This window comes from Calidris pugnax, unplaced genomic scaffold, assembly GCF_001431845.1.
Source record: "Calidris pugnax isolate Ruff unplaced genomic scaffold, ASM143184v1 scaffold103, whole genome shotgun sequence".
Lineage (NCBI taxonomy): Eukaryota > Metazoa > Chordata > Aves > Charadriiformes > Scolopacidae > Calidris > Calidris pugnax.
Window position 1 is genome coordinate 14,107,874 of NW_015090990.1, and position 15,376 is coordinate 14,123,249.

At 36.6% G+C, this 15,376-nt stretch overlaps 1 protein-coding gene across 1 annotated transcript in view; it reads left to right on the forward strand.

The window, feature by feature from the left end:
* The window catches only part of PARD3B (par-3 family cell polarity regulator beta), a 399,588-nt gene that overhangs the window by 215,359 nt on the left and 168,853 nt on the right, over nt 1-15,376 (forward strand). The window contains exons 16-17 of the mRNA XM_014954145.1: nt 3,957-3,977; nt 7,754-7,798. Of these exons, the coding sequence (XP_014809631.1) occupies nt 3,957-3,977; nt 7,754-7,798 (66 nt within the window). The remainder of the gene's footprint in view (nt 1-3,956; nt 3,978-7,753; nt 7,799-15,376) is intronic.

Genomic DNA, 15,376 nt, shown 5'->3' on the forward strand with positions numbered 1-15,376 from the left:
TTCTTCTGATCCTGGCACCTGACACGTCCACTCAGTTGCATGAATTATTTTGTTATGGATGATGGTGTTTGAATATGTTAGCAAAGAAAAGAAGCTCCTTATGCTGTGATTTCAAGAATTTGACCAACCAAAGTTTGACTGAAGAGTGCGTGCCTGTGCTCAACAGATTTAGACTGCATGCCAAGTTTGGACTTGTGCTTATAGCATAGTGTTAAAAATAAACAGGACAAATCCAGAAATGCTAGAAATAAATGTTGTGTTGTCCCTTCCCACTTAAGTGGTACTCTTTTTTTGAACTGTAACAGCAGATAGAAAATGAAGAAGAAATCAATGGTTTCTATACAAGTCATTGGAAGGATGATTTTCTCTTTACTTTAACAGTCTTCTATACCTACACATTTTCCCATACATTACCTAAGTTGTCTAGAGAAGAATTTCTATATAATTATCAATCAGAATCCATTTTCAGTAGTGTTTTTTCTTTCTTTTAGCTGCATTTAAAAGGTAATTTTTGTGCAGAATGAATGGCAATATGGATTATTTTTTTTAAATATTGTACTGGAAGGTGAAAATTGGCATGCTTTAAGAAAAAGAAAGGAAAGAAGATGTTTTATTATTTATCTCAAATGCCCTTATTTTCCGTAAATCTTTATGCATAGGAATGATTTAGGCTATATATAAATTTACTGTTAGAACTGCAGCCATGGGAATTGTATTCAAACACATGAAAGTGTGGCTTGTTTTAACCTGAAGCAACATGAAACTAAATCATGTGAGTATATAGCATTTTTTTGTGTTTCAATTCAGGAAAAGTACTATGTTATATTTGAGGATATTGGTATAATAACCTGTGACCACTATCCTAAGGTACTGCTCAACTCTCCCTTCTTTCCCCATTAAAAGCAAAAACCCATAGATCTTAACTGATTAAACTTTGCAGCCTGAAGAAATTGAAATATCCTTTACTGGATTTTAAATGTGAGTGAAATATTATTTGCTAAAACATCATTAGACATACTCAGAGTCCCTTAGCCTTGGGGCACATTTAGTAAAGATATCGACCAATTTATTTATGTATTTATGAATAATTAGGAAGTGAATTTGTGAGATGTAGGGTATAAGGTATTCTGCAAGGAAGCCAATATTTAACCAAATGCTAATTTCTTTGTTAGTGAAGGGATGCATTTGATTACAGATTATACTTTTTAAACACCTTGAAACAAAGAGAAAACAGCATTTCACATCCAGAAGGATGTGGAAAATGCTATTAGCTACTTCTTGGTTTGCTCTGAAACCGGTTGTTCTTACTCTGAGTGTAATTTTGATATTAAAATAAACGTAACTAAATGAGGACCAGGCAGAGCTAATGGAGATGACTTTTTTAAACAATATTTTGATTCAAATGCAGTTAAAAGTATACATTTTGGGAGGTCTTTAGTGAGAGTTATGGTATTAGTGGGAGAAAAATCATCATTGTATTAAGCATGTTATATGTATGGAATACATTTGTCAGGTTCGTTTGGGTTGAAACCAACTTCAGAACTGCATTTAGGAGCCAGTTAGGCTCTTTAGAACATGAATGAAGAAATGCAGAAGATAGCTCAGAATTCTAACAGACTTTTCAGTGTTACTGGCTTATAACAGTTACTTAAAAAAAATTATCTCTTGAAGAGGAAAACTATTAAAAAAAAATGCCATGGGTTTTAGTAAAAACTATATTGCTTATGGCTGTGGTTTGTCTTTGGGATCAAGGGTCAAAAGAGATTTTAAAATTATTGTAGTTTATGTCATGAGTAACTTTCTAGTACTGTCAGATTAGATGTATATTTTCTGAGGCCGCTCTGCAGAATAAACTTTTAGAAATGAACACGATGTAGTTTTCTTAGTTTAAATGACTTTCAAATTTCTTTTTGTAAGATCTATAAGTAGGGAATGAAACAAAACCATGTATTAAGTGATAGGGACACTGTGAATTGAATCGAAATGAGATTGAAAATAGGTTTATTCTGTATGAGAAGAAAGGCTTTTAACAAGGTCAATTATGTTACTGAGTTTTACACCAAATCTGCATTGAGGCAATTGAGGGGAATGTGAGCTGTGGCATAAAGGCAGAAGTGGGCAGAAGGGAATATGAACTTGTTCTGTAGAAAATCTTCTAAAATTCGAGGAAGCTTGCTGTGGAGCAGACTGGGCACATTATATGAGCTGTGGTGGTGATAGAGCTAAGAAAACGGTAACACATGGTTGAGGTGGTAGTTTCTTATGCTGCTTTAGTGTTAGTTTGAAGTGAGTTGATCTGTTAATGCACTTAGATTATTAAAGTGTTAGGGGGAGAAAACAGCAATTAAGTTAATGTATAGCTACTATGAGAAAGAAAGTACAGATGATAATGAAGTAACTTTTAAGAACACTTTATTATAAATCTGTTCCCCACACTTTGTCTTAAATCTGTTCTCTATCAATGTTTTCAACCAGTGAATGACAGATTAGATTAGGAACTTGTGGTTTAACCCTAGGAGTCTGGAAGAAGTGTTAATGACGTGCGGGAGAAATGTAGCGGGGGAGTTGGATCAGTTTTAGCTGGGTACAGTTTCTCTGGAACAGAGGTGAGAGAGGATTAGAGAAGACAACAAAAGTGTAAAAGAAGCCGTGATGGCCTCAATTACCAGCGTAACCTTCAAGAAAGAGTAGTTGTTGTGCCACCAGAAGAAAGTGAAGAAATCTATATCACGCTGGCAGGGAAATTGTAGAACAATGTTATTTTCTGCCATGAGAAAATCTTCCATTTTAAGGTAAATGTGTCCAGTGGACAGCTTCAGCTGTACTGCTGGTTCTTCAATAATAAGTAGTAGTAATAGTGAATGCACGCTTAGGCATTTTCATTCTCATGTGCTAACATACAAGATGTATACCCTGGGGACCTTCTCTGAATGCAATTGAATTGAAGTATCAAATCAGTTCTAACAAAATTGTTCTGAAAAATCTAATTAGAGAAAACCTTGTACAGGTCAGAAAAAGAATCCAGAATCTTGGTTTGGATGTGATTTATTCCTGTCTTTGAATGTGCTGAACAAGGCATCCCAAATGTTGTGTTAGATACCGTTTTGGAAAAGGTTTACCTTTCTTAGCATATAAGTATAATTTATCCTTGGCCCTTGTGAAAGCTTTTTGCTAGTCTCACTGCTTTTCAACATTGAAGTGAGCAGGAATCTATCAAGGAGTATAATCCTTCAAGAATGAGTAGCTGGTGGATAACCAGATGACCCCAGAACGGGAGAGATGGGGCCCGTATGTGAAGTTTCACTGTCACTAAAGAGGGGAGGAGGGGGAATTACTGAGGGAAAATATTTTAAGACAGTGCAAGCTTACCCTTCCTAATACACACATTTTATAGCTCCTGTAGATTTTAGTATAAAAGCCTGTAGTCTCTGTACACAGTACTACAGGGCAAACCTAGAATAGCAAGCAGGATTTTCTAAGTGATGGTTGTGAGCCAACATTCAATACTGTTTCTCCGAGTGATTTATACCACCCTTGATGGGGAAACGCTTCACCAAGAAAATAAAAATGGCAGGACAATTATGTCATCGGCGCTATCACTGACTAACGTTAATTGATGATGCAGTGCCTTCATTATGATGAAAGGGCTGGGTAAGAATACATTTCATCAGAAAAAAACAGTGACTAATTTGTAGCTTTGCTTTATTTTCATGTGTTTATACCTTAGAAACTGATGGATTCTAAAAAGCATGGAAGCATCATTTATATGTGATTTGGGAATGCAACCCTTATTAATTGATTAACGTATAAAAATTTTATATTTGGCTTCCTGTAGACTAATAAGCCTATCAGGAAAATTGTTTTCTAGGAAATTCTTTGATGTTTCGGTCTATCTTCTTATTATTTCTTATTGATTGTAATTTTAATGCTTGTGTTTGCTTCTTTTCTGAGTGCAGAACTGCAGCTGGTCTTCAAAGGTATGTGTCAGTTTGTCCAGCAAAAATACAAGTAACTTTGACATGTTCATAAGATTTTAAGTAGCTCTTAGTCAATGTGCAAAACAGATCCTTCAGAAAAGAGGCACTAAGTTGAATAGTAGTAAGTTTTAACTTGTGAGTAGTAGTAACTCCTTGATTTGGGGAAAAATAATATAATGGTACAGCGTTTGAGCTGGGCCAAAAGGCAGAAAGTGGTTATCACAATTGGCAGCAGCATTGGTTTGTGCTTCTCTAAACCATAGTGAGGAAGTAGTTTGTTGACCTTTAAGTAAACCTTGAATGTATCTTGATGCAAACTTTGGAGCAGTACAGAAGGCTTGCTGTGTACTAAACCATTGAAAATCATGCAATTCAAATAAAATGGCTGCCTTGGTTATCTTCAGTAAGTGCAGAAAATGGCAGTCCAAAGATTATGTGGAAGGTCGTGGGTACGTTGGTGGGTGCTTTTGGATGAATGATACTACTTATTTTCTTAAAGCAAAACAGCACTATAGAATAGTTCCACAGGAAATCCTAATACACTGATTATTCATGGCATAGAGGGTTGGGGGGTGCCCTTTGTTGTGGTTGTTGGCATAGTTGTTGTTTTTTATAAAAGAAGTATCAGCTGTTTGCTAGCAGCTGGAAAGATTTGTTTGTTTTAGTAATATTCCATCCTTTGTATTCTGTTGTCTTGCTAGTCCCCCAAATGTCCATGCTTTTATTTAATAGCTGTAGAACTTCTGTCACTTTTATTTTGGGAGTTAAGTGCTGACGATGAATGCATAACTGGCTTCTGTGGTGAAAATCCAGTTTCTAAATTATAGATGTTCCTTTAAGAGAGCTAGCATGTTTTATACTGACAAATATTAATAACATTGTGAACTAACGTCCTGTGAAGTTCCAGGGGCATTTCAAAATGTAAACTATCTGTTCGATTTACAAGTTAAGAAGTTTTTCTTTTTTGTGAATGTATTTGCTCCCTGGCATTGATCCTTCCCATGTTTGTGTTTGAGTTTTGTGTTTACAGTCCCCAAATTAGATGGTTTAATTTTTAAAAAATATTTTCCATTTAACAATTCAAGCTCAAAAATATATAGTTATGTGTAGTCTCCTCATAAAAATCATTACAGTTGAAATGTTGTTATAAATGTTTTCCTGACATATTCCAGTCTGGCAGTGCACATTCCCAAGTGTGATCCTCTTGAGCTTAAATTTTTCATAGATAGTTGCAATGTAATTACTCTTGATGCTGCAATATAAAAATAATTAGAATTTTTTTTTCACTTAAATTTTAAGAGTAGATAGTATTTTTTCCCTGTTAAAAATCTTTAAGGTGCCTTTAAAGAAATTTTCCAAAGCCAAGGGAGATAGCCAGAGGAATACTATTTTTGTCATAACTGAATAATTGCATGAATTTTTAATATCATGCAGAGCAGTGTTTTCAAATGCTGTTTTGTTGAATAGAACATCTTATATACTTCCTAACTGAAATCTTTAGTTACAAAGTTTTCCTTTTTGGCATACAGAGTATTTATCTCACATTAGCCTTTCCCTTTTCTTCTTTCATCATCTTGTTCCCAGAAGAAACAAGGCAAGGAATGGGATTCTCATTCAGTGGACTTGTCTGTGCTGCTCCTGTTCTCTCTAATGAAAGATGGCAAACCTACAAGTCATTGCCTAAGTTTAATATCCCATGAAATGAGAGTTACCCTGTGGAGGGACACACATTTTTTGCTCAAACTTTTATATAACACTTTTAATTTTTGCATTTCCCCATTTTTGTGTGTGCGCTTAAACTCATAATGCTAACTTTGTATTCTGGTAAGATTATTTTTCATTTTCTAATCATCTTATTCTTCCTTTTTTCCCTCCAGTATTAAAATCTAATTTTTGTGTGTGAAGCTGGTGTGTAAAGTAAGATTAAGTTAAATGGATTTATCCCTTTTAATAATGTAAAACTTAGTTTCAGGCAACCCAAGTCATCAGTGTAGTTTTTTAAAAATGCTGTGAACGTTGGTATCTATTTTTTTGAAGCTCCTATGTACTGTAACATAACCTACTCCAAGTAATTATCATATATTATAGTGGTTGCCATTAGTGACTGCTATAATTAAGGTTGCAAATCAGTTTCCATTATAATCCCTTGTTTTCACACAATCATAACTTGTCAAAACACTAACCTTTGGGACTAAAGTTTTCCCTGGTTGTTCTGCTTAGAGATAAATTTGGGGGGAAGGAGGAGGAAAAGGAGTTTGAACTGTGCTTATAGCAAATCCTTGTCCAGACATTTTGCATTATAGGATCAAACTGCTTAGCAAGGAGGTAAGTAGTTATTTCCAGGGACTAGAAAAAACTAGAAGAAAGATTAAACAAGGAGTACAGAAGTGCCTTGAATTTTGGTTGCACTTCCAATGTTCACTAGCCCCAGCGCTGTTTTGTTCCATAACATCACTGCGTAATGCTGCATACAGTATTAGTCTTACTTTATTAGCATCTATGTCCCACAACAAAACTGCACCGTGTCAGTTTTACTGATAATCATATGACAACCAGATTACAAAGGTGTAGAAGAGATACAATGGCTGGTTGTGGATTCATGATTCCAGTTGTGAGTCCCAGTCCTGAATCTGACGCTGTTTTCTCTGGGGGAAAATTTTCCTTAAAACTGAAGTAGGGAGACAATATAAGAAAACATTTACTGTGATTATTTTCACAGTAGTGGCTACTGTGAAACTACTGCACTGCTCTTTCCTGGGTAGAAAATAGCACATTCCTTTATCATTGCAGGTAACCCTGTATGTAAACTTACGGTGACCACTATGCAAAGCTTGTGTAAGAGTTCCCATTTTTAGTATTTTTGGTATGACTTGACAATTTATTCTATCATATAAAGAAATCACGTTTTAAGGCATAATATAAGGCAGTGCTTGGGCAGGCAGGGTTGAAGGATAAGCTTTCAACCCTAACATTCATTTCCTGTGCTTGTTTTATCATCCCTAACATTACATTAACACCATTTCTTTGCATAGAATTCATTTTAAGAAATGGTGATTGGTTCTTCCCCCTCAGCCCTCTGGGAGAGTGTTTTAATTAGTTTCATGAGATATATGATAATAAACTGAAGTACAGTTACAGAAGAAAAATTATGATTTTTTTGTTACATTCAGAATTTGCACCACTAGTCTGCAAACTCCCGCTACTGTAAACATCTTTCTTTATATGTTGTGAAATACTATAAAGGTACAATTTACAGATAAAATAAATCATAGAAACATAGAAAAAAGCATGAGCCTTCCAAAACATCCGGTTTTGGGAAACCTCATTGTCTGTAGAGGGTCCTGTGAGTCAGTGAGGCGTCTTGCAGATGGGAAAGTTTCCGCATCTAGATTCTTTTGACCAATTGAGGTTTTTGATCTGAAAACGTTACAACTCTCCTATGCCCTGTGATTTGTCTGGCAAGATGACTTATACACAAATGCAATTACTCTTCTGACAACTCAGTTTTGAGTGTGTAAGTGCTGAGGTCCTGATACGTAACCCACAAGGACTGCTGGTAGTCCTTTTATTGGTTTCAGTGGGCTTTCATTCAGATATTTGGACTTTGAAGCATCCCGGATGGATTGGGTAAAAAAAAAAAAAAAAAAGGCTTTTTACAAGTGATTATAATTTAAAGATTTAGGATGCTCTGTGTCTGAAATAATTTGACAGTGTTTCAAAAGCTTGTGAATTTAAATAAGTTTCTGATCTTTGTGTCTTTTCTTTTATTCCTCCAGTGGCAGATGAAAGCAAAGTTGGTTTGTTGGCCGGACACAAGTCGGGTAAGCTGTTCTCCTATTTTGGAGGAAAAGTCAGCAACTTGAAATAGTATGGGCAGTAAATGAAATGAGCTTACAGAAACTGTGGTGACTAGAAGAGTTGCAAATTAAGGCATTATTTTGTATGCACTGACTCCAAGTTGTACAATCATGAATTAAGGATTGTTCTTTGCCAGACAGTGTAGGTAGCTGAGTCATTTGCAGGAACAGATGTAACTTTTTTCTCAGTGCAGGCATTGTAGGTTGAAGAAGATGCCCTTTCAAATAAGGACAAGTGCAATGTGTCTTGTGGAGCGCGGAGCCTTAACCAATACATATTTTGAAAAATATAAGTATTTCCTGCTTTTTCTCGTTGCTATGAGTTCCACTTCCATTACCAGAAATATTGACGATAACACTAAAAAAAAATTCTACAGATTAAAAAGAAAAAAAGAATGTCAAAGCTTTTCCTTTCATTGTGCTTGTGCAGTAGAAATAATTTATTTTTTCTTAAAGTTTTCAGGCCATGGTAAGAAAAGAAATTAGTCCATAGCGCTGTCATTACTGTACCTACTTATTAATAAGTTACACAAACCACACCATGGTACTGTACAACTTGCAGTTCTTGTATTATTAGAACTTTCAAAAAAATGTCACGTAAGATTGTAATTTTTCACAAGCCATGGATAAACTGACATAAGAAGAATTAAACTTTCTAGGAAACTCAAGTTATTCAGCAATCTCTTCTGATAACAGAAAACCCTGAAGTTTCAGGCTGCCCCTTTGTAGCGTGATTGAGTGTTACCTTTTTCCACTCTTTTGTTAGAACTAAAAAGATAGGTTTCGTTTTTTTTACATAAACTAAAACTGAGTTTATGTAAAAGAAGGTCAACTATGAGGTTCCTGATTGTTTATGGTGTTCCTTCTCTGTGCGACTGGGTGTCCTTCTTTAGTTCTTTGTTTCCCTGGTGTGGATTTTCCTTATCTGAAGACCTCTTCTTGAACTTAGTAGACAAATTCTTTTTAAATTTTTTCTGGCATCTTTCCTAAGTCTGTGAACTTCTTGGATTCTCTTTCTGAATCAAGGGGTAGTTCATATGTCTTGTAACATTATCACTCCTGGGCGGAAAAAATTCTTTCAACTTTTTGTTTTGGGAATGTGAAAGCTTCAAAGAAATGATCTTGTCAACTTGAAGAAGCTGCGGGTGTTGCCCTTGAGTATTTTCCTGTGCAGAAAAATTACTACAAACATTGCAACATCATGCAGTTTTCCAAAGATCAGTGGAATTCACTGCTATCAAAGAATATTGGAAGGAAACCTAGTGAGATCATAACTCTTTCTCAATCTGTTGTTATAGGTATATCAAGCTTTATAATATCACTTTTAGCAGCATTTGATCTTACTTCTGCTCACTTCTCCAGATTCTTGAAAACCATGGCTTTGAAATTCTTTTTTGTTTGAGGACACCTACAATTTTTATATGAAAATGTGGACCATGCTTATTGAACTTGTTTGCTTTAGTTGTCATTCATAGACCTCTTACGTAGCTGAAATCTTTTTTCCTAGACTAAAATCAGTGGTCAACAGATCACCTAAGGAGTAGATACGGAAAATCCTACAGATGGTTTCCCTTTTTTCCCTTCAGAATAAAAGGAATTAGCTAACTTCTGAGCAGGTTGGAGTGTAAATTACTTTCTTGGTTCTTGGTCCACTTTAAATACTGTTCAATTACTGTTGAAAAATATTTCTCTCCTCTGTTTCATTCCTAACCCTTCATAAAGAGAAATCAAGCAGCAGTTCCAGTATTCTCATTGTTCCATTCAAATGTTTATTTTAAAGGTTTGTTCAAGAACATGGCGTTCTTTTTCTTTGGTCTCTTTTTACCATATGCTTTTTGAAATTATACATCATATATGCATCTTGCTGGCATTCAGTCACATCACAGAACTCTTGTTTTAGCATCGTTCATTGTGCTGCCTTCCCTGTAGGTACCTCTTTTAAGAACACACTGAGGGAGACGTTGCAGCTTCTTGTGCTGGGAGCAAAACGCCGTTATTTTCTCATTACAGAACGAAGAGTTTCCATCCTATTCTAGACTTCAGGAAATTAAACATATTTCTCTACAGAATTAATTATCACCTACTAACAATCAATGCAATTATCCCTTCTCTCCTTCAACATGACTTGTTCTATGAAATACACAGTTGAGTAATTCTCTCTAGGGAAATATCCTTTCTATTCCTTCTGGGGCAGTGGCTCTTCAGGCATTTAGTCTCAGCTTTTGGTGTAGCTACTGTACCCCTCACATATTACATGTTACTGAGCAGCAGCAGGAGTTAGTGGCATGTGTTCATTTCAAAAAGCTTTATCACAACTTTGCAGAAGACCAAGGCGTTGGAAGGATCTGTAGCTGTAGCCCCATCTTTCTGTCTTTTTATTTATTGCACCCACAAACAGTGGTTCCTTTTTTATTTTTTTTTTTTTCCTTAAAAAGTGGATTTTATTTTTAGAAGCATGTCTGGACACATCCAGAGCTTATAAGCATGTTCTGTGGGAAAATGGCTGGAGACTTGTTTCTGTATTTCACCCTTGCAGAAGTGCATCTGAATTCTTGTTCTCATAGCTGGCCTGTCCTGCTTTCTGCTGGATGGAAGATTCCTGCAGTGCTTACAGCTGCGTTTAGTGTTGCAAATGTTTTCCACAATACCATTTGCAAAAGCACTGGAGTGCTGTATTGATGCAGTGTACTCAGTCGATTCTGGAAAATGCTGTATTTCAGAGAGTATGTGTGTGTGGGTAAGGCATCTTCTCTGAATCCTCTAAGGAGGATTTTGTCCTCTGTAAGCTCTGTGTGCGCTCAGCAATGGTGCATCTGTATTCCCTAAACTCAGTTTCAGAAACGGGAATGAGAAGCAGGCAAGTGAAGCCTCTATTGTAAAGCAAAGAAGATCCCTGAAAATTCACAAAAATGAAAAATCAGCAAACTTTAGCTCAGTTTTTAATGAACTCTTAGATTTTCAGAAAAGCGATTCCAGGGCAGCTGGGAGGATATCCTTCATAAGGACAGGCAAGACTGTTGTACATCAAATATAACCTGATTTATATCAAATACTGAAATAGAGTACTGAATTCTTCACAGCTATTTTTATTTTTTTCTGAAATTCCTTTTTTGTGTTCTGATTTACTGCTTGGAACACTTTTAGTATGCATTGACTGTCTGCTATGAGGTCTCTGCTGACACAGCTCTTTCAGATGATGCAGTGCTGGAGAAAAGCTGATGAGTCTGTCTTTATGAGCTCTGACATATTAATTAGCAAAATGGGCAAAAAAGCTTTCCTATTTTTATTTTAATGTCACTAGACCATGCTTTTGGCTGCGGTTATGTTTCAAGACAGTTTTGAGACAAGATGAGTTGAAGATCTTATTTTCTTGCTGGCTGCTATGTGAGGAACACGTGACTGGGCTATGAATTAGTACTGGCAAGACTGAATAATACAGAGGTGGTTCTGTTACCAAGCTGAATTTGAATTAATGCTATATGGCAAGAGATAGGGTTACAGATAGGATTAGGACCTGAGTAGGAAAAGGCCCACTGGGATAGTTTGAAGGATCCCGCTGGTCAGGTTCTGCCCCTTTGTCATGGCTTGGGCCCGACTGGCCACTGAAACCAGGACATCCTTACTGTTAATTTTGCTGACAGTATGGTTACCAGGTTACTGTTCAGCCTGTGAGAAGGATTAGTGTTCTGGAAAAGAAAGCTTGAAGAGGTAGGCAAACAGCTAAATCCTGCAAGGTCAGGGCTATGATGAGGTCCAAGTGCTGACAGTTCTGGTAGACCTCCAGACTGTACTGCTTTGTATATGGGTAAACTAAGAGTTTACTTCTTTTAAACTTTGAGTTGTGGTTAAAATAGGATTCGGATTGGGACTGGAGATAATTTGGAATAAGGTAGGTTAAAGGTCTTGATGTATTTCTGCATCCTTTAATGCAGGGTGTACTCTGCATTAAATATAGTTTACAATGGTTTTATATGGCTAGGATGAGGATTAAGATTATGGTTTAGGACACAGGAGTGGTTGAAAAGTTAGGCTTATTGGTAGATTTTATATGACCCACTGGAATAGGGCTACAGGTTGCCTCTGGAAGCTGTGCATGTTATATTCTACCTCCTGAACCATTTCTAGAAGTGTTTGTGAGAACAGAAGAGCTGTTGTAACACTTACAGTGTACATGATTACATTCGAGTAAACTCAGCTGTGCCCAGACACTGCTAAATTTGCAAATATAAATATAAAGTATGATTTTAAGAACTCCTGCTTAGTGACAAAATAGGGGCTGGTGAAGGGTCAAAATAGGGTCTGGTGAAGGCAGAATCCAGTGTGTTAAAGTTTATTCTGGTAACAGTATGTGTAATGGCTAGGCTAAGCTTACTATTGCAATTTGAATTCAGACTGCGAAGGGCAGAGAAAACCAGAGAGCTTTTTTCTTTTTCTTTCTTTTTTTTTTTTTTTAACTGGAGGAATCGTGCAAAGGTAGAGCTATTGGAACACCAGCAAAATCCAGTGGTTTATGCATAATTATGTAACACAAAAGGCTTTCTTTTAATTAAGGATTTTGTTGGGGGTTAATAGTTGGGTTAGGAAGAACTACAGAAAGCCTTGTGGATTCTGCTGGGCTTCTTTGAGAATGAGACCAGTGCCACTGTAGCAAGTTTGGCTTCTGTTTTGCTTTTGATTTGCAGGTAACACAATTATGTTGAAGAGGTGAATAGCGAAGTGGTGCTCTCCTCTCCTGATGTCAGATCTCATAATTTTATTAAATAAGCCTTCTTGCTGGTGTAGATGTTATTAAAGCTGAGCTTTTCAAAGGGGGCATTGGGTTTAGTACTGAGTTCACAAGGATTTATATAGTAACTAGATCCACAGTCGAAAAGACACATGATGAATGGCTGACCTGCCTGGTGTATGCAAGTGAGGTGCCTGTCCAAACAAGGACCTTGCCGCTATCTAACTGAAAGCATGTGGCACATAGAATCTGACACTTGTCTTTGCATTTGTGAGAGGAGAAAAAAGGCTGATCTTAGTTCATTTTATTTCTCGTTGATAATAAGAGTGCAATACTTGGCTGTGTCAATCGCTCTTACAAGTGTGAAGAGGAATTGCCTACTTTGCAGACTGCAGTATACCGTAGCAATACCAGTGCAGCCCAACCTCAGGTATATATCTTGGCTTAGGTACTGGGGGCAAGCAAAACGTGGCAGCATTGAAGCTGTGCAACGTGATTTTCCCTTAATCCAGACAGCCTGGTTCTTGGTGCTATTTCTGTTTGGCTGACACAAAAACAAATGCAAATATCTTTTTATGATGCTTCAGTTATTACCCATAACACATGCCTCTTTAAGTTTTTAATAGTTAAGCTATGGGTTAATTTTGATACTTTATTACTGGAAATATTTTTGTAAGATTTTAATTCTTTACTGTTACCTTCACTTTGGGCTTCTCTTTCTGGGTGATTCTTTTCTCGTGGTGGTGGTATTGTTAATAATATTGTTGTTGTTATTATTATTATGAACTTTGATTATGATTCTCCAAACAAAGTGTACCTTTGACCACATAGTTCCAAATAAGTTGTTATCTGAGAGTCCGTATTGACTCATGCAGTGAAGAAACAAAAAATAAGATTAATTTTTCCTGCAGGTCACTTACAGAGGTAATGTTTTTTTCTATACTTACATTTGGTAAGGTCTAAAGTCAAAGATGTTACATTGAATCTATTATATTGTTGGGGCTTATAAGGATTTCTAGTCCAAAAGTTAAAATGCTTAGCTTTCATGGAATCTCTGTCTACTGTGGTTTTTTCTTATCTTCAAACACGGTTTGTTTAGTGAAACTAGAATGATACGTTAATTTACTTAGTACTCTATGCCAATAGGGCTTTACTACTCTTTTTTTAGTGGCTTTCATTTTCTAAGCTTGGTTTGTTTGGGTTTTTTTAATATGTATAATGGTTTTCATGTTGTAGATTATTCTAGCCCTCTACATTGGTTACAGCTTTGAGTGGTGGCGGTGCTTGTTTAACACTGGCTGCACAAGAACCAAAACTGTGCTGTGACTGAGTCTATGGGGCAGGACAGCACAATACTGAACTGCTGGGCTGCAAGATTTTTTCATGTCTTAAGGGTCAAAGCCTGTAGGACTAAATTCTGAGCCAACTTTCATGAGCTGACTCTTAAGAACTAGCATTGAGAAAAATGCTCTTTTAATTTCGTCTAGTATTTAGAGTGCTAAATATAAAGAATGAATGTTTAGTTGGAAAAACTTTCATTTGTCTGTTGGAACTTCGTGTATTTTAACCTGTCAGAGATAGGAAAGTGTATTGTAACAAGATGAAATCAAAATCAGAACTCTTGTCAAGTTCTAATTTATTTTTTTTTGAGCAAGACAAGCTCAGACTGGACATTTCACATATTGATTATTTTTAAAAGGCTATTAAAAGTGGGACAGATGCAGTAATCTCTCTTTCTCCCCTCTCCTGCCTGCTCCCTTCCCCGCAATTGTACATATTTCTGCATGAGAAGTTTGATTTTTCAGTGTCTTGGAAAAGGAAGGCTGCATGCTTCTTAGTTCCTGTGCTTCAAACAGTTATTCTAAATTAACAGAACTTGTTGTATTGTTGAATTTGAGTGATTAGCAGTTTGCTGGTCAAAATCTCTTCCGAATGCCAGACTGGCAGTCTTTACAGTCCCCCTTGCCTGCCAGGCCTATGTGGCTGATAAAGAGCTCTCACGGATAACTAGTTAGGTGATTCCCTCTATGGAGGGAAACAAGCTCTCATTTTTACTCTGGGAAGAACCATTGTGTGCCCCCAGTAACTCACCAGCTGTAACTATTCCTTTGACAGCTTTCTTTTCTTATTTCTGAAGACTTTATTAGCTGTGTGATGATGATTGTTGTGACCCCCTTTTTGTTAGGTCCTGAGAAAAGTCATCTGTTGATAAAAATCCCTCACTTGAGGGTGTGGTTTGATGTTACGATGTTGATCTGAAAGCTTGCTGCTGCAGAAAGAGACAGTCACCATACCTCCTACCCGCAGCTGCCTGGTTCCCAGTACTACTTTTAGTCCCACAGTTTAGCTGGTGAAATGGTTGAGAGAGCTAAACTAGTCAAAAACTAAACCAAGGAAGAAGTGAATAGTGCTGGGCTTGTCTCCTTGAACCATTTGTTTGAGAGAGTCAAGCTTGCGTGCCAGTAGAAGGCAAACTCGGCAAGTGGATGGACATGAGAATTGTGGCTTTCAGAGGCAGCTGCCTATTAAATGACCTTATCTGCCATGTCAAACCATATCCTTGTTAAATTCAAATGCCAAACTTAACATTGATTTTTTTTTTCCCCAAAGCTATCTTACTTATCATGGATAAAATTACTTTCCCAGTGGCAGGAGCAGGGAATAAAAAATGGCAATAAACCTCTGCAAGCTGAAGAAGAGCATTCCTGCTGTCTCATGCTTGAATTGCAAGAATCTTTTCTTAAATCACTTATTCACTTTGATTTTATGAATTCTTTGTGTTCTGTGGCTGACTCTTAGTGTGCATTGTATTAAGA